Source organism: Motacilla alba, chromosome 2 (genome assembly GCF_015832195.1).
Source record: "Motacilla alba alba isolate MOTALB_02 chromosome 2, Motacilla_alba_V1.0_pri, whole genome shotgun sequence".
NCBI classification, from domain to species: domain Eukaryota; kingdom Metazoa; phylum Chordata; class Aves; order Passeriformes; family Motacillidae; genus Motacilla; species Motacilla alba.
The window spans coordinates 26,973,284-26,999,185 of record NC_052017.1 but is presented as its reverse complement, the minus strand read 5'-3'; the positions used below and the strand labels follow the sequence as shown (position 1 = coordinate 26,999,185).

At 36.6% G+C, this 25,902-nt stretch overlaps 1 protein-coding gene across 13 annotated transcripts in view; it reads left to right on the top strand.

The window, feature by feature from the left end:
* THSD7A (thrombospondin type 1 domain containing 7A) overlaps positions 1 to 25,902 on the top strand; it is a 267,555-nt gene that overhangs the window by 137,625 nt on the left and 104,028 nt on the right. For all 13 annotated transcript variants that reach the window (XM_038128932.1, XM_038128935.1, XM_038128929.1 and 10 more), the window contains one exon: positions 12,306 to 13,137. In XM_038128932.1, the coding sequence (XP_037984860.1) occupies positions 12,306 to 13,137 (832 nt within the window). The remainder of the gene's footprint in view (positions 1 to 12,305; positions 13,138 to 25,902) is intronic.

The following is a 25,902-nucleotide window of genomic DNA, read 5'->3' as shown; positions in this document are numbered from 1 at the left end:
TTATGGTACATATTATGTGAAATTTTACTTTAACAATGTCCGATGAAAATTTAAGGTTTGCATGTTTCTTGAAGGCTGAATGAGGGTCTAACAGGAGAATAGTAGTGACAAAAAGCAGCACCAGGGGAGTAATCAATGACATTCCTCACTGCTAAATTCACTGCTTTAGCACAGTTTTCAAAGAACTAGCATATTATTAGAATAGACAAAAATTAATTTCTTGGTTTTGCCTTTCTGGAGGGAAACATGCACTTTGTCCTGATACTGTGTAGCGTTGCATGTGTGAAGTCTCCCAATACATTCTTTGCCTCTCACCTTCTCTTAAATGGAGGTTTCCCAATATACTAATTAAATAAATCATTCCAAGTCAATCACATAGATAAATCCAACCAAATCAAATAAATCCTTCCAAGGTGATGCTAAAGAAAAAAGTTACCTGTCAAGAGAAAGAGCAAAAAATCTTTTAACATCTGCTAAAAGATGCTGCTGTTACTTTTAATATAACCTTTGTGAAGTAACTCTAAAATTCAAAGGTAGTGCTGGCAGTGGAAAGGTAAGCGGGTTTTATGCTAGGAGAAGACTAAAGCAACGGTTAGATGCTGTGTTTCTGTTACTTTGATGGGTGAGAGGAATTTTAAGTTATATTCTAGATATTTCTGAGAGTATTCTTCTGGTGCAGTCCTTAAAATACTTGTGCACATTTAATTTTTCTGTAACAGTGATTCATTGCATTTTAAATAGGACATCTTGGGTTCTTGTGATAGATCAGTGTGATAACATCAGCTCAAGTTCATGTATTTTTAAGCAGCAGTCCCTGTTGTGATTAATGGAGATTTCTGTTCAAAAGTCAATGTTATGATATAGTCTAAGGTACTGAAATAACTGCCTACACTAATATTTCATATTACTTATTTTTAAAACAAAAATTGAGAAAAGTACTTACACAAAAGGGTTTTTAAAATATTTTTCTAATATCACAAAAATAGACAAAGCCACTTATTTAATACAATTTTGCAACACATTTGCCAGATGAAAATAAGTGACTAAGTAATGGTCACTTTCTTGAACTAATTATTTCTCCCAGTTATGTCTGAATGGAAATGATTGATTACAGGGCAGTCAGATGAAGACATTGCTTATTTTGCATACATTGCAGTGACAGGTGTCGTATGGTCCTGATGAGATTTCTTCAAAACTAATATAGATCTATTCTTCTCTGATATACAGTGGCACCTGTATTTTGAGCATATCCACAAGACTTAGTTGTCTTGCATTCACAGAGTTTTGAGTACCATGTCTGTAAGATGAATGCACCACAGTTGTAAGGGAAAGTTGCCATTTTAAATGGAAAATGGGTTTCAAAAGAATTTGGCAAAATGCAGATGATAATAAATAATAAATGAACAGAGGATATGCTTGGGAGAATGTATCTCAGCAAGACATAAAGTCTTAGTGCACTTCAGAAGAGTTATGACTGAATTGTTATTTCAGCCCAACAATGAGGCGATTTAAATAATGAAATATTTAAAGGTAAATAAAGATAATTATATACATTTGACCCTTTGCATAATTTTCTGTATATGCAATTTCATTAAGCTTTCTTTGCTCCAGTGAATTAGAAGAAAGCCAAAATGATGACAGGTCCATTGCATTATTTCAGTGATATTCATTAAGTTCAGATCTGCTATTTTATTTAATTCCATTAGTGGCAAAGATACTATTAAGAATACAGAGATATGAGAAACCTTTTTATTTGATCTTTGAAAATCTGTATTAGCTCTCTTGTGGCCAAGGAGTCAGAGGGAAGACACAGATGAGAGGTGTACATGCTGTGTTCTGTGAATAAGATTTCTGTCAAGAGTAAGAAAAAGTATTAGTTTATCATCTGGGCTTGCTTTTTTATTAAAACACACCATTCCACACAACTGGGATTTAGAGCAAAACTCTAGGGAAAGATATGGAGTAAACTGTGTGCTTCCAGAGACAAAATGACAGAACATGTATTCTTACTGCTATTTATTTATTTGCACACAGTTTTTCGTTAATACCTATATTGGGCTTTAAAAATTCATTTTGTTGTTCTTGCCTTACACTGAAGAAGCAGAAGTGCAAGGTGACAGAAGTGGTGTACATAGATCATCCTGCAGGCTGGTAGTAGTGGGACTGAGTACCTAAATCTCTTTATGACTTCAAGCAGCTGAACTGTAGTGTTTTCTTATAACCAGATTCTGGCTACCTTGTCTGACAGCATACCTTGCAGGAAGTCTGACCTTTTAAACAAGTCAGTGTGCAAAGATACTATGTTTAATTTCTGATTTCTAGTTCTAGTACCCTAGCTGAAAAGCTGTAGCCAGTTTCTGAAAAGCTGTATAAGTCAATTTCTTCATTTCTCAGTGGAGGAGGTTTTTGACTTGTTTGCCCTTGGCTAATGTGAGCAGAGCCTGGAATTACAAACCACTGGGCTGGCACAAGCATGATGGCCTGTGCTGACGGGCGTACCCTGTGGTTGCAGCAGCCTCACAACTAGCACTTCTGGCCATCAGCACCACAGCAGGAGGCTATGATGAACAAGGGAAAGAAATCAAAGAGCAGAAAATGAAACAGAGGCAGAAAAATAAAAGCATTCACTTGGTCATGATGAAAATTGGAACAGAAATACTCTTTTTTTTTTTTTTGAGGCATCAGTCTGTGTTCACTAAAGAAAATTGCATTAACAAACTGAATTGCAAAATTATTTATGATAGAAATTAAATCAGATTTAAAGTCTCTGTTCAATATGACTAATTATCATTGGATTACATGAGACTGCACAAAAATAAACTCTCCTAACATTACCAAGAAATTGGTGCTGCAATACCTGCTGATGCCCAAAGTGTCATGACAAGGACTAGTAGTGTGTTTACCATAGATCTAGTTGGCATTCACTCTAATGAAAAGTGGAGGGCAAGCCACTATTAGTTAAATTAGTGCAAAAATCTACATTTCCTCATATGGTTAGTGAGAACACTCATTGACAGTGAGATTTTCAGGTTATCTGAGATGTTATCTCAGTAGTGTTTCAGTTAAAATTTGCTTTAAGATTTGTGAATAAAGTGAATATAAAATGCTTATAGGAATAAAAGTGAATCTTTGTTCAAAACCAAGGAGAAAACTTCATCTTAATCTATACAAATCAAATCCTTCACTTTACTAGGCATTGGATTCTGAATTGATTTTCTCAGTAACCTATCTCTTAAAATCAGATTCTGATAGAGACGGAGCTGTAAAAGTCTACAGGGACACAGATAAGAATAACTCATGGTGATTTTTTTGTTACACATATTATTATAGGGCTTTCATTGTAAAATGATAATATTGACCCATGATTACAGTCTGAATAATAATTGTGAGTAACTGCTGATTTCATGGATTTACTTGCAATTGGCCCTGGATTGGTTTTTGTTTTGTTTTTCTTTGCCCACTGTATATGAAAAAAATAGGTTCATTTCATTTGCTTTCTATCATTAAATTTCTGGTATTTCTATGCATTTTTATCATTACATTCTGGTAGTGTGGAAAAAAGAACAGTAAATTTAGGAGTTTCTAGTATGTGTTTTAAAACTGATCTTAGAAGGTGGTTGAGCACATGCATTTTCTTTAGCTGATATCCATGTATAAGTGTAATTTATATGAGGAAGTTTGTACTTTTGTGTGTCTGCTGTGGTGTGTGAGCTGGAATTGATGGGAAGCTGGGAGGGTATCAGGAAAGACATATTTGCTCACCATATTTCTGTACCTTCTTCAAGCTCCAGTTCTTTGTTGCTGGGGTAGGTAGGTCTTTGGCCTGACTCAGTGCAGCTGCCTCACAGGGGAGAGGCAGAGAAGCTTTCAACTGTGGATGATCAGAAGAAAACCAAAACAGACGTGTGGCAGAGATACAGGCAAAGGTTAATAAAACCTTTCATCCATCTTACAAAGCCTGCAAGAGTGTTTGCTATGTATGAGAATCATCATTTTGTCAGAAGAGCGTTATCTGCTTTTCAGCCACCAGCGTGACTAGAGAGGCAACATAAGGAGAGCAATGTGAGGAATATGTTAGGATGGTTTAACACCACCTCTAACGAAACTAAGAAACATTCATGAACCAGCTTTATATGTAAACAGACTGTTGGCTAGAAGAAACTGTATTCAATATCAGAAGTATTTGTTCCAACATGACTAGAAGCTCAAAGCAATGTAATTGCTTTGTAGAACATAGAAGCTTTATTTTTCTTTAAACCATGCTGCTTCAATTAAATATTCCTTTTGTGTGTTCATTTAATATTCATTTTGTCTGCTACTGCTATACTCTGTAAAGGGAAAATGAACAGTGAGAGGAATTTGTGCTAAAGAAATTTGGAGGTAGAGTTGTTTTAAAACTGAATAATGTTTTGGGAATTAGCTTAAGTTTATAATAAGCCTAAAGGAGAGGATTCTTTCCAGGTGATAACAGCAGCATAAAGCCAGAAATGTTCTGCACAGTGAGCTGTCAACCTTTCATGTTTGTTTATGTGCCAGTATATACTTCAGAAAAACATGTTGCACTAGTACTGCAAGCTGAAGGCTCTTGATAGCTTGGGTGCAGATAGCAATTTCCAGGGTGTTACGCCACTGTACAATCAAATTACTTTGGGCAGAAATGTGTTATGAAAAGTGTGGATCCTGATGCAGTTTATTTTAAAAATTCAATGTGTACAGCCAGAGCAACAAAATAAATATTAAACAGTGACAAATATAAGAAGGTGGTTGAGGGTTTTTTATTATAAGTATTGAATTAAGTTCTCAGCCCTGGCTGTCTAGGGCAGATGAAGGACTAACAAAATACTAAAAAGAGGAGAAAAATTTTGAGACCATTTAATTTCTTTTTTTTTTCTTTCCCTTTTTTTTTTTTTTTTTTTGGTACTGTAGAAACAGATACTTTTTGGCCTCTCTATGTTTATAACAAATAGAAAAAAGAGTCAATATCTATTATAGTTGTCACAATATTGAAGCACAGAAAAAACCACAGAGCAGCCAAATAACCTCTCTACCAAGTGAAATGTGGTGTTAAAACTGCCATGAATTACAGCACAAGGAACCACATCAACACTGGGAAGTCATGTTGCATTCAACACTTTTATAAGGGAATATACAGCCTTGTCTTAGACTCACCAATTTTCTGATGTACAAAATTTATTTTCCTCTTTGCTGGAAGAAAATAAATATATGGTTCTAGTAATTGTAAGGTTCTAATATGACAGTGCTGTTAGGGAAACACTGAAGAAGTGTTATGCCCTTTGTGATGTTGATGTCAGAATTTAAAATGTTATGGTTATTCCTTGGTTTGTATCATGTGTGTTGCATTCATGATTTTTAGAGAAATTGGAAAACAGATGGATAATGTTAATTACCATATTGTGAATAGTATCAGGAACATGTGTGAATGTATTTTCCCAATGGATATTAATAGAGGAAAAAAAATAAAAGGGCCCACATTTTATTAAGTGCCTTAATAATTATGTGCACACCTAGAAAGATAATGAAGAGGCTGATTTTTATATGCTTGGATTTGCTTTTATTCCACTGTTTGAAGTAATCTGGAAATCTGGGGAAACAATATGCAATTTATAAATTAGTTTTATTTAAATTACTTTTAATGGTATTTTTTAATATTTCATTGTTAATTTGAGAAATTTCAAAAACTTGTTCTTCAGATTCTGAAATTCTTCAAATTGCACTGAGGCTTACACTCTTCCTATGCTACTAGAAAATAAAAAATTTGATCTAAGAGTTAAATAATTTGTAGGCATATTTGATACTTCATTATATTCCTCTGAATCACAGGTGCTGTGTTTTATTATGTTAAGAATCCTTTCTGTTTTTATCTCTCTTCTATATCCTAAATCCCTTTTCTTCGATGCAGACACTGCCTTGCATGTTCTTTTCAACCTCTGAAAGAGGAGCCAAGAAAGACAAAAGCATTAAATAGAAATGGCAGTCAAGGTGATCCATAGCACTCCTGGAGGGGAAAATTTGCTGGCAAACAGAGCAGGCAGCAAGTCATACAGCACCCAGGGAGTCCTGCCATGGCTGGGAAAGATGCAAAAATAAGGTTTTGTCTGTCAGTGCTCTTCTACTGTGCTGGCACTCTCAGTAGTATAAATTATAGAATCTGTCTGTCCAAATGTGGCCAGCATGTGGTGTTGGCAGCATGACAGACTCTGTATTCAAAAAAATAAAGAAAAAAAAAGAAAAGTTACCAGTAATTGATCTAGAATTACAGCATTTTGCTGTATTACGTTTTGCCAGTGTGACAGGCAGTGTGTCTGTATCAGTGAGATTGTTCCTTGTCTAGACTTCCACAATTAGCTACTGCCTGTGATATAAATACTTTGTTGCAGCAGTGGTTGTTTTTCCTTTGTGTAAAGCAAATATAGATAATACAGGTATACTGTACCAAGGTACAGACGTGCTTATTATATTTTAATTCAGCCAAGCAGATGTGCAAGTGATTTTGGCAGAGATCTGAAGCTGCTGTATTCTTAGTGACCTGCTGTTCATGCAGCTCTTTGACCAGCTCCACTATCAGGAGCTGCAGTTTGCATTCAATGTCATTTTCTTAGTCCTTCAAATACTTCTTGATCTGTGTCTTTTTGACCTCTCTTGAGATTTACTGCTTAGGATTGAACTCTGTCTTGTAATACTTGTGTCCTTCTGACTCAGCCCTGTATCACCCAGTTAACCTTTTTTGCCCTCTTCACAACCTTTTCATGATACAAAGAAATTGGAGGTCTCCAATAAGGAGAGGAGTAAGGTTAGCTTGGTTCTGAACTTAGAAAAAGTAGATTTTTGCTAATCAGTCTCTCAATAGTCCCATTAAATACAATCCTCTCAAAATACTGAAAACTAAGCTGCTCATTGTCTCATGCAGTCTGAGTCTCTCTCCCTGGCATTGAACTGTTAATGCTACTTACAGACACCAAACCAGTAAAACAAAATGGGTCAAAACCAATTCTCACGGAAAGTACAGCAAAATGCAGTTGAAATCAGTGCAACCCTCATTTGTTGAAAATGCGAGTAATGTCTTGCTCAATGCTTTAAGATGTGTTTGGAGTTTTATGTTTGAGGATAGTTGGGGGATTATTTTGTCTTTCTTTGTATTTGTATGAGGAGAAGAGCTCAAGGGATTTTCACATAGCCTTATTTGTCCCGGATCAAAGTTCAAAGTAAGTTCCTTTTAAAACAGAGATAATTTTAATACCTGAAACAGTATTAAAGTTTACTATATAAAGTATACTATATTAAATACAATGATAGCTTACTTTGTTCTCAGCTGCAAAACTGTCAGTGCTTTAGTGGGGGTTTTGTTTTCAGTTTTTGACTCCATTGTGATCAGTTCCTGAAATTTCAGAAAAAACTTGCAGGAATGATTAATTCACTTATGTTCCTGCTCTCTAAAAAAATAAATCTTAATCCTTCAGAAGCTTAGAGGGAATCTTAATATTGTATTTTACAGTAATCTCTTTAGAAGACAAAGAATTACAAATGACATTTTAAACTCAGTAAGACTTCAGTGACAACTCCCAGAACAAAAAGAAGCAAGCTCCCTATTTATTTCTGTAACTGCTGTTTGTAAAACACTGATTAAATAAAGAGTGGATAAATGATAGTACTTTCATGGAACAAGCTCAGCTCACTACAGGCAAAGTATAATTCGTTCCTCTAAGTATGTTTAGAACAAATCCAAAGAAAAGCTATTTTGCATTCACAGCAGCAGCCTTTTTTCCCCAGTGTGAAATGCACATGCATCCCATTGGCAAGGCGGATCTGCATCAGCACACAGCAGGGACAGCAGAGTGTCTCTGTGAAGGCTGCTTCACTGGGAAAGAGAGAACCTAAAGAATATTCATAAAGGCCAAATTAAAATATTATTTGAAGCCTTGATTAGGCTTGACAGGTTTCCAAGACATTCTTGTTGTTACTAGTGCTTAACATCAGCTGAAGATTTGTGAAAGGGCAGCCACCCCCCACCTCCTGTAGACTTTAAGTAATGGTGGGTGAGACTCTGCACTGTGTTCTGCTGAACTCTTTCATTCTGAGTTGCATATGTATGCTACTTTAGTTGCTGTGAAATGAATTTTATCCCACAATTTCATATTTACAAACACAGTGGTAAATGTTCTACCCATAATAATGATACAATATAAAAAGCATAGTGCAGGTAACCTCTATGTGATTTTCTCATACTTCTGAAAATCATTCAAAACTTTAAAGTGGATTAGCAATACTTTAGAATTCATGTCTTTCTTTGATTTTTTTTAAAGCCCCTTTACTCAGTTCAGATAGATTTATTTTCCTGTTTTCCTGTGATTAATTTCAAAACACAACCATGCCATGCCTCCCCTTGAAGCTTGCAATGTTTTGAGGGCCACTTAAGTTAGACGTGAATTATTTTAGGCTCTTGATAACTGGGAGAGAGATGGGTAGTTGTAAGGAAAATTGAGGCTGACTACAGTGACTTGTGGGTACAGGGAAATGTGGGTAACTTAATTGAGGATTTCAAAGTGCACAACTGAAAAATAACAGGAATATTGAGTAATATGGATGGCAGAAATTGTTTTCAAAAGAAAAACAATTTGGTATTTCTCAGTATAATTTTGGTAAAAGCAAGTTTCTACTAATACATCTAGAAATACATGAAATAATGATATTTTATTCTTTAAAAACTAAAGAACGAAATGAAATATCAATTCTCCTTCATCCTAAATAAGATGAATTAATTAAGCTGTTGAAATTGCTTGGATATTCATAGATGCTTTGAAATTAATTAGTTGGAGATTAGCTTGATACTCTTGTTCTTAATGACTGCTGTGTGTGGAAGCATTAGGGTTGAGGTCTTTTTTCTTTATGTTTTTGTTTTTCTATACATTCCATAATCTCAGAGGGAAATGTAGCTGGTTGTGAAGAATGGTGCCAGTTAGTTCTTTTGTTCCTGTACATATTAGAGCATGAATTAAAAACCAAATATTCATCCTGATTCTATCACATAGCCATTAAAAAATAAATTTTTAGATTTGTGATTAAAGCTTTTGAAGTTAAAAGAAACATGAACAAGCAGTTGGTTAGAGCATGGTGCTTATAACACCAAGGCTGTGGGCTTGATCCCCAGACAGACCATTCACGGAAGAGTTGGACTTGATGATCCTCGTGGGTCCCATCCAACTAAGAATATCCTGTAATCCTTAGCATAGGAAAAAGAAACCATTTGAGTAAGAGGAGGGTATGGTGGGAGTACATGGCCAGGACTGCAGGGCCAGAGGCATTTCTGGAGACCAGACAGCATGGGACAGTTTCCTGACATTTAAAATTAGGGAAGACTTAGAGGGTGAGCAAGAGGCTTAGAGGGCAGGGAAGAATTATGTATTTGTGTTTTGTTTTGTTTTGTTTTCTGGTTTTTCTTTAACATCTGCCCTCTGCCCCAAATTTTAAATTTCTGTGTAGATGAAGTTTGGTTTGGTAGAGTGTGGAAGCACTTTAGTTTTTTTGAGGAAGCTCACTGAGGACAAAGCCTAAACAGATCCTTGCCTCAAAGCTGTGGCTCCCTTTTAGACCCTGTCATAGTCATATAAGGAAGTGTGGACTAGAGTGAAAATGTAGGCTTCTAGTGTACTTGCAGTCTTTTTCTCTAAGCGGGATATTTTGTCTTTAAACTTAAAAATCAGCCTAACGTAGGTAAGAGGGAGGGTCAGATACATGACTAAGAGCTCTGTGTCAACACGCACATGAACATAGAATTACTGAGCAGCAGTCTGCTTAAAGGGTCATGTAAATGTGGTTTGTTGGTACTCACCTGTAATGATTTAATAAAATGTTTTACTACTTCAAAGGACAAACAAAATAATGCAATTTACTACATGAGTCTACCTGTGCATGTCCTCAGTGTTTTGTGTTCAGTTCTAAAAACAACATATTTATATTCTAATGAAAGAACTTTTTTTTTGGTCCAGTTAGTGCAGTCACATAACAGAGTTTTTGTTCATATTTACATTTCCAAAGGCAGTATTTATTGCATCAAGGCTGAGATTCTTATAATTTTCGATAGTGTAAACCTGCCTTAGAATTGGATTGAAGATGTTCTGATAACAAGCATGTTTTTTAGGCAAAATGCTTTTTTTTTGACTATTCATGAATGGAGATGTGATAGAGTCCCAAGTGGGCAAATTTTTCATCAGGATTACAGTAACAACCTGATCTTTAGAAAGAGGGATTTTTTCACTGAATGCATAAACCATATACAAGGTGTAATGACATGGTAAGGTAGAAATTCGTAGTTTGCAAGATGAGCAATTTATTTTAATCACAGGTTGTATCTCTGTTGTATCTCTGCTCTAATTGAAGATTTTCTGCAGACTTTACTTTTTAAAAAATGGCAGGTGTTTGAAGTGGTGTTTTGAGGAAATGGCATCTCTCAACTCAGTGTAAATACACCCAAATGAAATGCAGCAATAATTATGTAATTTGTGGAAGGCTGGTTAGAGATGAAGTAACGCAGTCTTGCTGAAATGGAAATTGAAATGTGTTTATATTTAATATGCATTAATTTTTCTGGATAGCTAGATAGATCTTGGCAACTATAATTCAAACTTAATTTGCAAAAAAATATGGGGGATTTTCCATGGGCTGAATCTGCCCACTTCTATGGCTATTTTCAACTGGCTAGTACTCATTCTCAAGGTTTTAGAACTACAAGTGAACTGTTCAGCCATGGTGTTTACTTAAAAAAGAGACAATGAGGAACAGAGGCTAAGGGTATGGCCTATCATCAGCCCATTCCCAAACTGGTACTGAAGTTAATGTTGGATGAACAGATGAAAATTGTGTGGAAGGCAATGAGAGTTTTAAAGCTCATGGGAATCAGTAATAGGATGCAGCTACATATTCCTTCCAGTCATTCAATAAGAAGATGTTGTAAATAATTTGTAAATAATTTGTATCTGCCATAGTTCATTTCACTTATTCCTGTGCAGTACCAAAATTATGCTGTTAACCTCTTTTGAAAATAGTAAAGGCTCAGCCTGGCTTCTTCAACAGCTTTACTCACATAGTCTTGTACTGGGGTCATTCAGGTGAATGAAGATTGTGTGGTTTGGCCCCAGTTTCTTCATAGGACAGAGAATTCCTCAGTCAGAGGAAATGTCTTCTGTGGGATCAAGTGTCTGCAGATAGACAAGTTTTCTTTGAAAAATGGTTGCAGAGTTTCTTTTCTGAATTGCTTATTCTTTTGCTCTTATGTGGTAAGTCAATTCACACTGTATATGAGGGGAGATCTTAACCTGAAAAATATAGGAGTTTTTTAACCTCTGGCTTGTGGATTTCATGTTGAATTAGGTGAATATTTCCATTTTTATAATGGAAAAAGCAACTACATCATCTTTCAAGGATATAGCCTTTTATGTATTTCTGTTGAAATTTGTTATAACAACATGTTGCATGTCAAATATTTACCATAGACCTTGGAGATTTAAGAAAATGGTAAGAACAAGTGACTCCTACTGTAAGTTATTGCTGGGGACATTCAAACTGGACACAAGAGGAAACTCTCACAATGAGAACAATCAGAAGTTGGAATAATCTCCCCAGGGAAGTGATAGATTCCTCAACATTGGACACTGTTAAGTTACAGTTGGACAGAGTGCTGAGCCATCTTGTCTAGACTGTTCTTTTGCCAAGAAAGTTTGGACCAGTTGATCCTTTTTGCTTTAGTTATAATAAAGGAAAGACTAGAAGTGGCCTACTTGAAATCACCACTGTTTTTCAAAATGCATTGTGTAGTTCTTATTTTTGCATGCAATATGGAAGGAAGAGAACACAATTTTAATTGTCATCAAGGTATAAACTGCAGTAGAAATGTGAAGAAAAAATTAATCAGTCCAGAAAAAGTTATTCAAGTGGATGAGAGAGATCCAATTCATGCCTTCAAGGGAAGAGCTTTGGCTCCTACCTTGGCAGCAAAAACCAAGTTGTGAATGTGATTGCTTAGTTCATAGTTATCTAATGTGATTCATTCATGTAGTATGTTCAGGAATTATTCAATATTAAATATTCAGTTTGTCTGGGATAAAAAATGAAATGTATCTCTAATCATAAATACAGTAGGTGAAGAGTAATCTCATGCTTGTATTCTCAAAGTTTGAGTTTCTCCAAGAATGAAATTCTTAGACATACAGGAAATACCCAGAGCTTTCTTTTGCAATATGGCAGAGAAATAACTTAAGTGAGCAGTGTCAGCATCTTCTTTTGTTTTCCAGGTCCATGGGGGAGATGCATGGGAGATGAATGCGGTCCAGGAGGCATCCAGACGCGAGCGGTGTGGTGTGCCCACGTGGAGGGCTGGACCACGCTGCCCACGAACTGCAGGCAGCCCGAGCGGCCCGACAACCAGCAGAGCTGTTTCCGTGTCTGTGACTGGCACAAGGAACTGTACGACTGGCAGATCGGCAGCTGGAACCAGTGCCGGCCTGTCCTCTCCCGCAGCCACGAGAAGCCCCTGGAGTGCCTCAGAGGGGAGGAAGGGATCCAGACAAGGGATATCACCTGTATACAGAAGTCCAACGGGGTTCCAGCTGAAGATGTCATCTGCGAGTACTTTGAGCCGAAGCCGCGGCAGGAGCAGGCGTGCCTCATCCCGTGCCGGCAGGACTGCATCGTGGCCGAGTTCTCGCCCTGGTCCGAGTGCTCCAAGACCTGTGGCAATGGGCTCCAGCATCGGACTCGGCACGTGGTGGCTCCGCCGCAGTTCGGCGGATCAGCTTGCCCCAACCTCACGGAATTCCAGATGTGCCAGTCCAGCCCGTGCGCTGTTGAAGAAAGCCTGTACAGCCTAAACGTGGGACCATGGAGCGCATGCTCGGTGCCCCATTCAAGACAAATAAGGCAAGCAAGGAAAAGAGGGAAGAACAAAGACAAGGAAAAGGACAGAGAAAAGGCGGTTCGAGATCCTGAGGCTCGTGAATTAATTAAGAAGAAGAGGAATCGTAACAGACAGAATAGACAGGAGAACAAATACTGGGACATACAAATTGGGTACCAAACAAGGCAGGTCACGTGTACTCACAGAAATGGGAAAACTGCTGCTCTGAGGTAATCACTATTTATGTGTGCATACTTTAATTTTTATCTGTTTAAAGTAAAACATGCATAAGTGGTTCTTTTACATAAACTCAAATCTCAAAATGGAGTTCACGCTATTTCCACTTCTACATCCATCATCAAACTTAAGTGTTTTCTGTGACATGAAACACGCAAACTATGCTGGTGATCATACTAAGCATCCCATACATATGCACTGTTAAGCTGTGCTAGTCCCTAGCCTCTGTTTTCTTAAATAGATTTCCCCCAAATGTTTGAAGATATATGTCAAATGTCTGCTCTGTTTCTGTGGGTTCAGGCAGGTGTCTGATCTCTAACAAGTCATGCATTTTTGAAACAGGTGATGTAGATGATGGGCACAAAAACTAACAGGAAACTGGACTGAGTCAGACTTACAGTAAAAATATAAAACAAGAGAGAAGGATGCATGAGAAAGCAACAGCTACTCATTCCAGTGCATTTTTTTAAATAGATGAGCATGAAATATTATTTGCCCCTCTTGATTCCTGTGGCAAAATTTCTGAAAGGCTGACTGTAAAACCTCTTTGTTTGTTCCATGCACTTCCTCTATTTCTTTCTCATCTGTACCTTTATGCTGTCTGCCCTGGGTTTTTTCCTGATATTTACTTATATATCTGATTCTTTATTTTTTTATTATTTAAATATTTTTTTTATTTTACTTTTTTATTATTTTACTTTTCTAGAGTTCTGTCAATCACTGATGTTTTGATAATTCTTTCCACAGGCTTCTGGGTGTGTTTCTAAAATTGTATTATCTTTCGTTTGTTTTATCTGGCATTCTCTTGCTAGCTCATGTGTTTCTTTCCTATCCCCCAGAATGTTTTTATTCAACTCAAAAAATCTTCTTTCAGTCTAGTCTTCCTTTGTTTGATGTGATTCTATTTCCTGCCCTCTTGTTCAATGCCTGATTAATCAATTTTACTTCAACTGTGAAATGACTAGGATATCTTGCTGAATGAGGTGGACAGTCATTGCTGCTATGTTAGTGTTTAGGAACTTCTTTCAAGGTATTTTACTTTTGAGTTTTTGTTGTGCCATTTAAACATTCTATCGCAGAACATGTAATTGCTTCCACTGTTTCAATTAGAAACCAAGTAATATCTTTTTTTTCAAGTGTAGAAAACTTTTTTTTTGAGTATAATTCCTTTCAAGAGATGATCCAGCAGTGAAACACGAAAATGATAAGTTCCCTGGTTTAAGGGAAGAACTGAAAGGCTTGGGTTGTTTAGTTGACAGAGGGACATTTGGGTGAAGATGTGAATGAAATGCCTATGAGTATGTAACAAGCCATCACAAGGAAGAATGGAACAATCTATTCTCTATATTATGGTTATATTGGAAAAGCAATAATGGGCAAATCACAGCAGTGCTGAATGAGGCTAGGCTTCTCAATACTGGGAATAGTGAGACTCTGGAGAAAATTGCTTGGGCCATGTGTGGCACCTCCATCTTCAGAGGTTTATAAGCAAAAGCTAGAAAAATGCAAGTGTCAGGGATGACCCACCTGGAGTAGCTCTTGATTAGAGAAGAGGGACTGACTGCATAGTCTTTTTGCAGTCTCTTCTAGTTCTATTTTTCTTTAGTTCTTTAAGATTTTGATCCACACTTCGATGAAGGTCTTCACAAGAAATCTTAAAATCAGCAGCTCAGGCAGTCCCCAGTGTTGGCTGCAGCACAATCTCATCGTTGGTACAGAATATATTGCCTTGACTCCTTCCTTTTCCAGCCTCACATCATGCAGCCCACACTGTGCCTAGCCCAGGAACATCATTACCCTTTAAATACAAGGAATTATTTATTATACATCAGTCGCTATCAGATAGCAGCCAGGCACTCTTTTTGAAAGTCCCTAAGTTTTTGAAAGGTTAAGAAAATTGTTGAGTAAAAAAAAAGGAGGAATGACACAGTCATGCCAAAGCTCTGATAAATGGTAAAAGAAAGTAAAAGTATAGTTGGAAGTCAGTAGCATACTTTACTCATCATCTTTAACACTCACTCTTGAATTCACTTAGATCACCAGCACTGTCTTAAGTTCAGATACCACAGTGTCTTGTGCAATTTCAGGCTGGTGCAGGGTAGTGAATGAAACCCTCTTGCCTGAGGCAGTGAAACAATAGATAATTCAATGTAGGAGCAATTCTTCAAAGAGGTGAAAATTAAACAAATGATGCAGTGGGCATTTTTATATCTAATGGAAAAAAAAATAATGTTTTAATTGCACAAAGGATTTTTAGTAGTCTTCAGAACAATTTTAATATAGATTTTTTTTTCCGGTTACATAGTATGATCAAGAAAATTTGGTGAAATGGCTCACATGAGAAATTCTGGTGCTGGTAACATAGCTTTTAGAGACCAATGTATATCAGCTGTATATCCATTTACATCATTTATGCTGCACCCTTCACTAAGCAATCAAAAGCTTTATTCCATGACTGCCATTCCGGAATCTGAAACAATAGAATTATTTTTCTGCCCAGGGTGTCAGTGCAACCAGCTCAAATGATTTTATAATCTCCATCACATAGTAACTGTGTTACTAAATAATATAGACAAGTAAGGTGGCTGGAAAACCTGCCATTCTCATGTGAAATGTTCTTCAGCTTAAGTAGTCCATTTTCAGTGAGTTTTGACTCTAGCAATCAGAAACAATCAGCCCCCTGGCAGCATGACTGAAAGAAGAATAAAAACCCTCAGGCGAGTAATATTTTTTGCAGAGATAGCAAAATTGATATATTATAAAAGGGGTTTTAAAAAAGAACAACTTTCAGAAGGGTGCTACAGAGAAAATGGTTCTGTAACGCTGTCAGCAAAACTTCAAAAAGGCAAAATTCTCTTGACATATCAGCACACCAGGCGTGGTAAAGAGAAGTGAAACAAGAAAATCAAAGTTTAATTTATATACTTTATTGTCGAGTGAACAATAGATAGTCTCCCGTGAAGGATGAAATATTGGATTTTGTATTGCTCATTCTGCAATAATGTATGTGTTACACGGCCTGTGTTTGCTTTATGTTCTCCTTAATCTGAAATTCTGGTGCACTGAAAATATTTGAAAAATACAAATGTTGAAGGAAAAAAAAATGAGTAATTAAAAGTGGCTTATAAAATGACTTTTCTCTGGATAGCTAACAAAATCGGGACAGCGCTGCTGTTAGTGTAGAGCGCAACACTTGACTGTCTGAAATGTTTCCTCTTTGATGAAATTGGGGTTTACCAAAGAGAGCTGTTAGACAACAAACTGGCAATGTAGAGAAACATAAAATGTATGAAGAAGCTAATTTTGACTTGCAAACCTGTTTGTTCTATTACAAGTTGTGATGATTATGCCTCATGTTAAGCCTATAATTTTCTGTTGTAATATGGACTCTGTTGCTGTTGTGTCTCAAACATTTAGTCATAATTTTCTTTGTGAGCAGACTTCTGTGGGAAAGTTTAGCAAAAATGTTGGCTGTACAATTGTACAAATTGTACAAGTCTAAGAAAAGCTTCTTTTTTTTTTTTAACTGTTTTTAATTCATACAACCTTTTTACTGAAATGCTTTCTTGGGACCCCACTATATTGGGAAATTTTGGAAGCACTTGAGCACAGTCATTTATAACTTTAAGAACATGGAACAGAACTAGAGTATCTTTTTGAACTATATATTTCTGTACTTCAGCAAAGATTTTGAAATCCAGTGACAAAGCACATCATGTTCCCCTGAAGCAGCTGCTCCATAAGTGTGGGGACAGCCTGTCACTGCTGAGAGTCATTTAACTCAAATGTCTGGAAAGGGGGCTGAAGTTAAAGCAGTTCTTCAAGGATATAACTGCCTCTTAAAAAAATCCCAGGAATTTCTGCACTATTTCCTTTATTTTTCTACATGACTTGGATATGGCTTGTTATCTTGCTTAGTCTGGGCCAAAACATTTCTGAATGGGGGGAAGAATGGGGGAGACCATGTAGGAAACCATCCCCAACAGCTCTGGTTGCAGTCCCCATAAATGGTTAATACTCTTTTGGCAGCACCACTGTGGAAGAGACCTGTATGTGAAGATGAACATTATTGGTGACCTGAATGACCTGAAGTGAGAATTCAAGAGAGAAACAGTAGAATTTTATAAATATTCAGAGCTTTTATTTCTTTTTTAGAATATAACCATACGTAATTATAATCGTGGACAAAATGAAGGGGCAGAAAAGAATCCAAAATTTAAGACATGCCAACCAATTATTTAGCAGATTTTCTTAGCCTCAACGCATTTGATCATATGATCATCTTTGGTTTGTTTCACCTCTCTTCATCTTAGAAAGTAATTATTTTTTAATTATTTTAATCTTCTTCACTAATTCTGTGCATTCATTAAATATCTAGAAAACTATATCCACATCTTGTTACAAATTTAATTCTTGGAAGTTTTCATGATAATCTTATTGCAGTGCTTTACTAAATTTCAAGTTTTGGAGAGTTTGAGCTTTTATTTATTCCAATACTGTAGTTGAGACATGAGAAATGACAGGAGGACCAAAATTATTGAATTGGCTTGCTGATGTTTGGCATATGTAATGCTTAATATTTCATCTTACTTCACAAAGACGTGCGTCTGCTTAAAGCAGAGTCACAATATTCACTACTGGCCACAGGCGCTAAGCTGAGTAGCCAGAAACTAAGGAATTTGGGAATGGCCAATTGAGTATTTAGGCTCATGAGCGAATAATATTCAAGATATTGCCAGAAAAAAACAAGAAGAGAGAAAAAAACAAGAAGAGAGAATCTCCTCTTCTGGAATGGCATTTTAGCTTTGTTTTCCTTTCCAGGTCCTTAAACCTCTTAACCCAATGCTCCCATTCCAAATCATAAAACAAATGTCTGTGCTTACTTAATGGACTTTCACTCCTATAAATTATAAACTGTGTGAAGGAGGAAAATAAAAAACTGAGACAAACCATCACAAGCCTGTTGCTTTATTTATGCTATGGATTTGGAAAGCAGACAAGTCACCCAGAGGAATATGCTGTCAGCAAACAGAGAAAAGATTCAGACACACAATACAGCGGCGCAGTTTGTTGGACCCTGTAATGTATCCCTTGCTTAGAAAAAAATCTTAAGAGATTCTCTGAACTTCTCTGAGACCCTCCGCGAGTAAACACGCAGAAAGGGGGATGTGTGTGAAGGTGACAGTAGTTAAGGTGCAGTAACTTCAAGGAGATGGGCTGCAGAAAGGTGAGCAAAATAGCAATGCAGAGAGGATGGGTTGTGGAGATGAAGGAGCATAAGCAACCTTTTGTTTGTTGCTGAGAACCAGATGAAAGCATGTATGTCTGCCCCTGCTTTTTGTGTTTCTGCAAAGGCAGCTCTACTGCTGTTTTTAGAGGAAGCCTCCAAGCTCACCATACTGTGAGGATTTAAAAGCCATGAGTGGTTCACTTTCAGAGCACCTGTAAATATCAAACAAACTACAAACTTGTATAATGAGCTATATACATTCATCTTGATTCATTAATTTGGAATTATTTAGAGCATGTTCTGTTAACAAATGGAGAACGGGGAAGAAGAAAGTAATGTTGGGTGAAAAATCTCTTGATAACTAAAAACTACAGGGTTATTTTTCAGGTGCACTGGGATAATAAAAATTTAAACTATTATTAGAGAAACAGGATGCAAACATTGCCTTCCTGTCGTTTTCCACTATGCCTTTAGAATTTCCATGAATTTGAAAGTAGAAGTATCCTGTAGTTTTTTTATATGATTTTGGTGGAGACAGTAATTTCTGTGGATATGCATAATATTATTCAATGGGTGTTCCTTTCTATTCTAAGTACCTGCTCCATCATCTTACTGAGGCTGCTGTTTTGACAGTGTCTTGTCAGTATTGCTACGCATTTGACATACCATGCCCAAATCTAGATTTAAGATGGAAACGTACACACCGTGCTGAATAATTGAAACAGCAATGAACGATTCCTTTTCCCACACCATATTTTAACTCCTTTCATACAGTGAACAGTTGTTCTGTCACCTAGATGTATGACATTCATATATTTCTGTGCAAATCATCAAGATTGGGTGCCTTTCTCGCATATAGTTTTTATTCAAATACATCTAATTGTCTTTCTTAGCAAAATATAATAGGCTATAATGTAACGAGGGTTGTACTCTATGTTCTGATAATCTCTTGTGGCAATAAATCCTATGAATGAATAAATTATTTCCTTGAATGAATGCAGTGTTGAATTTTCAGCTTCAATCTAGAGATTATGTTGCACAGGGGTAAATTGAATTAGGCCCAGAGATCTGGAATGAAGATACTCCTACATTGTACTTTTCTGCAGCTTTTCTGCCTTGTTGTCAGTTAATGTTAATTGGCCTCAGTGTGACAAAATAAAAGTTAATCAAGGAGTGTTTTTCTAAATTTTTTATTACCTATACTGGTATTGTATCATAATCTGTAAAGAGTCCTATAGGGAAAAAACTAGAATGTATTAGCTTTTTAGATTTATTTTGTGTTTTGGTTTTGTTTGGTTTTTTTAAATTAAACTGCTGAGCATAGTCTGAGAGTATGCTCTTGTTTTCTCAGTCAGCCTAATAAAGGTATGGTATGGGAGCATGTGAATTGAGCATCCTCCTGGGACATATTGTCCGTCAAGGTGGAAATGCACAGGACTCACACACACAAGTCACAACTTCCCAGAACATCAGGGTTGGCTATTTCAGTGCCTAACTCTCAGCAGACCCTCTGGAAATAAAATGTGTGGCTCACCTCCTAATACCGACTACATTTTTCCAAATGCTGGACAATGCAATGGAGCCAGTGACACTGCCAAATCTAAGCATCAGTACAGGGACCAAACCTAAACTAATGCCTGAAACACAACTAATAGTAGTTATATAATTTTCAGTAATATATTTCTTTATATCTTAATGCTAATACTGCATATTTTTATTCACTAAGTTTGGCATTTTGTGTTTTTTTTCTTTGCTGATAACCCTGTGAATCTAGCTGTTATTTTGGGTCAAATTGATTAAAGCTATGTAATGAAAATTTCCACGGACAAAGGGAAATTCCTTCCTAAAGCTTTAATAAGTCATCTCTGTAGATGCTTGCCAAATAACCTGCTCTGCCAATTTCAAAATTATCTGTAGCATGAGATGTGCATGCATGTCACTGTATCACTGGCCTGTGAAAGACAGCACTCTCACTGAACACTTTTGCTTTCTTGTCTCCTCAGACACTCATGGTATCTGCAACAGCCCCACAGCACCCCTTGTTGACACTTGTTTGGGTACAGTAGCACCCCTTGTTGCTTTGCCCCTATTTTTTCTGGACCCAGTAGCTGTATGTAACCTGCATCTTCTCCTGTAGTGTAGAAAGCCTGAGTGGTTTTGTTTATTTCAAAATTGTTTGGCAGAATTCGTTAAACTTGTGAAAGGATCATGGGAAAATAGTCTTGTGAAAAACACTTAGGTGGACAATATTGGAATTGTAAATGAATAGAAGTGGGCTCATTGTTTGTGTGATTATAATGGCCCATTATACCGGGAGGTACAGTTTCTCAGAACAATGTGCAAGATGACGAATACTAAACAGTGCAGCTGCATGGAAAATGAATGAGGCCTATGTAATTTTCTACTAGGAAAAAGTACAAGCACTGTATTTTCACTGACTTCCTTAAAGAAGTTGGTACCAACCATAAACTGAACCTCTCAAGGATGACTAGACTTCACAAATGGTATTTTATGTCTTCAGAGTAGATCATGGGAGTTATCTAAGCTCAGGATTTAAATCACTTTATTATTATTCCTGCTGTCTAGTACCTGCACATTAAATAGAATTTTTAAAATTTGATTTTATTTATGAGAAAACATCTTTTTTTTTTTTCTTTAGGCAAAATACTTATCACAGTCTCTCTCAAAATCCAGCTATACTTGTGGTCCAAGAATAGCCTAGAGTTAATTTGATAATTTTACTTCAGAGGTTAAAACATCCAAAAAGCTGTATGAACTCTGAGGAGGATATTGCACGGAAAATAAATAGCTTCTTGCAGTACATCAGGACATGGTGCTAGATTTTTGTACCTGTAACTCCAAAATTCCCTTACTCTTACTGAGTATGTCTTAAGGTTCCCTGGTGGTTCAAATAAAGGGCAAGAAGAAGACATTCCACATGCAATATTAAGATCTTGATTTCATTCCAGATAACACAAAGGATTAATATTCAGCATGAATATTAACCACTGCTGTGTTTCCTCAGGCTTCCTGCCCATGAGTAGGATCATTCAAAGCTAAAATTGCAAAGTAGAAAATTGCACACACGGGTCCTTATAATTCAAAGGCTGATTTGACCTTCTGACCTAACCTGATCATTTGTGCGAGGTAGATCTGTTAAGGGTGTGAGCATCCAGGCTGTGGGTCTGCCCATGGGTCGTCAGATTTCCCAGCAGTTTAAGCCTGAGCTTTTCTAGGATGTGGTGCTAATGAGTGGTGTGGTACAGATTTTACCCCTTCCTTTACTGCAAAGCTACCTTCATGAGAAGCAGATGTCTTTGCAAACTGTTCCTTGTAGTTTCTAGTCTTGTAGCAATTTACTGAGATTTAACAAGAATTCTGAGCAAACTGCTGATACTTTCTCCACTGGGAAAAGTAAAATGTTGTACTCATCTCCTACTTTAAATTCTTTTCTTTGTCTTAGGGATTCTTTGAGAGTTGGGTCAATGTTCATGCATGCCTATAGGTTGTCTTGCAAGGATGCTGCCCAGCCTTGTGGCTTGTTCTAGTGTGATTTACAATCGATGTTTTCAAACACAAATTTGCTTTCTGACTCTTTTCCAAAAGATTCCTCTAGTTTTAGTTTGCCCTTCACTCAAAAATGTCAGCCTTTGCAAGCCTGCTTCTGTGTATTTGTGTATGTGGGTAATTTTGGTTTTCAAATGCTAAACATGTACTTTTTGTGTTCTGCAAGTAATTAGTTATTGTTCCAAGTCTTTCTGCAGATGAGTTTGTTTGGTGAAATGGGCTTGTATGTCAACAGTTCTGATCTTGTGGCTGGTGGTAAAGGTTGGAAACCATTTTTCTAATAATATTCAATGAAGTAATGTTTCATGAGATCAGCGAGAATTCAAGAGAAAATCTTACGGTTTGTGATGATGTAGCTGATTGTGGGAGATGCCTGATAGTGTGCAGGACTTTGCAGCTAGGAAATGGTTAAATTATTCCACTCTGAGGGGGCTCACTGTGGACTTTTTTTTCTTTTTTTTTTTTAATCTTCCAGGTAGTTCTTGCTCTTCTTTCTTAGTATTTAGATGAAGCTTTTTAAAAACCTGTTAAAGCATTTTGGATTTCCTTAGAATGTTTGTCCTTTGATCTGAAACCTTCAGAAGCAGCTACCTTTTCCTGCTGAACTGCTGAACCTCTGAACCTTCTCTTATGATATTCAGTATGTGTTTCTTCCAGGCAGATAGCCTAGTTTTTGGTTGCATCTTCTTCAGTCCTCTAAAGTTTTTAATTCATTCATTGAGTCAGTCTTGTCTGTTCAAAACATAATTGGATTCTGTCGGGGTTTTGCTTTGGAGAATGCAAGCACTACTGCAAAAAGAATAATGAAGTTCCTTCCCAATAGGTGGGAAAATAGAACAAGTTCTGACTCCACAGCTCTTCCTGATCTTGAAGGGCATGTGGTATCTCCTCACTGTGACACTATTTAGTATGAGAGAGTCAAGAGGAGGAAGAATGCCATTTTTCCCTAGGTTTTGTGTGTTGTGTCTGACAATATAGATGTCTGTTGAGTGTCTCTTAATAATTCTGGCTGTGCTGAGTTCTCTGACACTCTCTGTGTCTGCTTTCCACACCAGTGAAAAGGGTAGGTCAGTCGTGCCAGGACTGGAACAACTGAGCAGATCTGTAGGTACATCTACAAAGAAGTCTGGAGTGACAGAAGCCAAGATCCTGTGGACATAAATAAATAAACCACTGCTACATCAAATAGTCAACGAGGATTAAAGAAATCACAGTTTTAAATTTAAAAAAATGAAAAATTTAATTCAAGTCCTTTTCAGTCAATGCCCTGTCTTTTGTTCCTCCTGAGTGCCAAGAGCTTATGTTGGCATCAATCTCCTGAACCGTAGCCATGTTATTCATTTCAGAATAATGGGAATCTCTGTATGTAATCAAATGTAAAATCAGCTAAAGCAAAAACAAATTTATCAGAATTCTGGGAGAATGAGCATAGTGAATGAAAGTAAAGAATAGTAACTGTGAAAAATTCATTAATGAAAATCAAAGCTGAATGTAGATAATGGGAAAACCAAAGTTGAATGTTGATAATGGTGAAGGAATAGAGGCAAAATAATGCAGACAAAAGTTATTGAAGAGACTATTTAGTTTGCATTAACCTTGCCAGTTGGGCTCCATTACTTTACATTATAGTCAAAACCAATAAATAGCAGTTCTTGTTACGTATCAATACTGAATGAATTAATTGAATTTATTGTAAAGGACATGTTCTTCACTGCTCAATTTTAGATTTAAATTACAAACCACACAGTATTGCTCCGTTACATTTGAGCATGAAAAGCAGTGTATTGGGAAAAGCACAAAATCGAACTTCAAAATGGTATCTCCTCAATACCTTGTGTTTGTGACTCCTGTTTCCATTAACTTATAGACTGTTGAGATGTAGTAATGTGCAGATATTTTAGGAGTGTCCTCAGCATGAATATTGAACAGTTCTCAAATCCAGACCAGTTTTCATCTCAAAGTTGAGCAAAGAATAGAAAGGATGTGTAGTTGCAGGATATAACTGTGTTCAAATAAAACAAGACCAAGTGAAAGAGGACTCCTGGACCTAACAATGAGACAGTCAAGGAAAGATCTTATAGAAATGTCAAAGCTCAAAAATGCTACAGAGAATGCAAATACAGTTATGCAAGGCCTGAAGTCAGAAAATGAAATTAACTGAGCACCTTTAGTGCAAAAATAACTATCTACAGTTATTAGTCAGTAAAAAAAGTGTGTAATGCATTGTTTCTAAGATTATGTATGTACTAAAATCTTATCTAGTTTTAGGATGCATGTGTCTTAGTTCATGGAGGTGAACACTATAAACTCTTCAGTGCAAAGATTTAGCTTGTGTTCCAAAAGTTTGCTGGAAAACCAGAGCATATCTTGGGATAGTGTGACTAAGTACTTGTTGTCTTTCCATTTTTGCCCTTTATTTGCTACTGCCAAGGCAGGTTTCTGACTGCATGGATTATTAGTTAGTTAATAGTTAGAACCTCCCAGCCATTCTGATGCCGCTCTTCATCTTTTCTCAGTAATTCTTCTTTCTAATTACTAGTCCAGTCCGATACGGATGAAACACCAGCAAAAGGAGAAAATCTCTTAGTCGTACAAGTTATGAATGGCGTATGCTCATGCAGCAAAGATTCTTACTGCCTAGTTTAAAATCTATTTATGTTTTCTGTTCATCTTGCATGAATTTAGAGATCAGTCCTGATGTCATGTATTACCATGCATTTGGCTTCATGAATGCAGTATGCACAGCTTTATTTATTGCAAAAATCTATCAGAAAAACCCATTTCTTGTCGAGTTGAATTGGTAGAGGAGGAAATTCCAATGGTCTCTTCCATGACTTTTGTACACAACCTAAAAGACAACTTTTGAGACTGAGATTATAAACACTCATACAGATCATTGGCATATAAAATCAAGTTTTCCTGATTTTTTAAAATTGTAAAAGTATTTTTCATTCTCTAATAAATCTATAGTATACCTCAGAGATATTTTTTTTTCTTCTTACTTAATCTAGTTTTTCACATCTTTTAAAGCTTATTTTTGACTGAAGAGAGTTCTTTCAACTGCACAGCTTGCTCAGTTGTACACAGGTACTGTGGTGTAATTTGGTCCAGGCTTATGTGTCAACCTTTGTTCTCCCCATGTCTTTAGCCTGAATTATCCCATAAATTATTTCAAAATCCCTAGGCATAGCCGTCCTATCTTTAGTTCTTAAGTGATATTTAGTTTTTATTTATTGCTGTAGAAGCACAAACGAGGCTGTGGAACGTGAGTAGACACAAATTCTTGACCACATGTGTTCAGAAGAGGTTGAGCAGTAATTATGTTCTGTATGTTGTCCTTTGAACCTTTTTCTTTACTTCTTTTGTCTAATCTCTGTCTTTGACATCAGGAAAAGGTTTATTGTTGACTTAATAGCAACAGGGACCATTTACCCCCTGTGATATTTTGTTTTGTTTGGGATTGCTTTCTCTTTCCATCATGTCATTTAAGTGTTTTTATGGTTTAAGCTTCATTTCCCCACTGTGTCTAACTGTTGTGTGAAATGGTACTTTATCAAACCACAGCCTTAGTTAAATTATAATATAATTCCTTCTTCCCTGCCAAAAATCTTGGAGCATTGACCTTTGAATATATTCACTGGATTGAGAGCAAGATGCTCCAGACTTTGTATGTTACACCTATGCTGCTGCTTCTTGTATCCAGTCTGCTCTGTTGGCTTTTAACAGCATTTTTATGTAACTTGTGCTTTGAGCTTTCCCAGCAATTATCTGGACACAGCTGTGTGGGTTGATAGTGGGGACTTATTTGTGTCCTCCCTGTGCTTCTTGAATGGTTAAATTTGCATATATTGTCTACTTAGACATTAATCAAGGGCATGAAGATGTTTGGTGCAAAACTTCTAGTGAGTTGGGCAGTATCAAGAAATGAATGTTAATTGTCTATTTTTATTTTCTGTTGTGT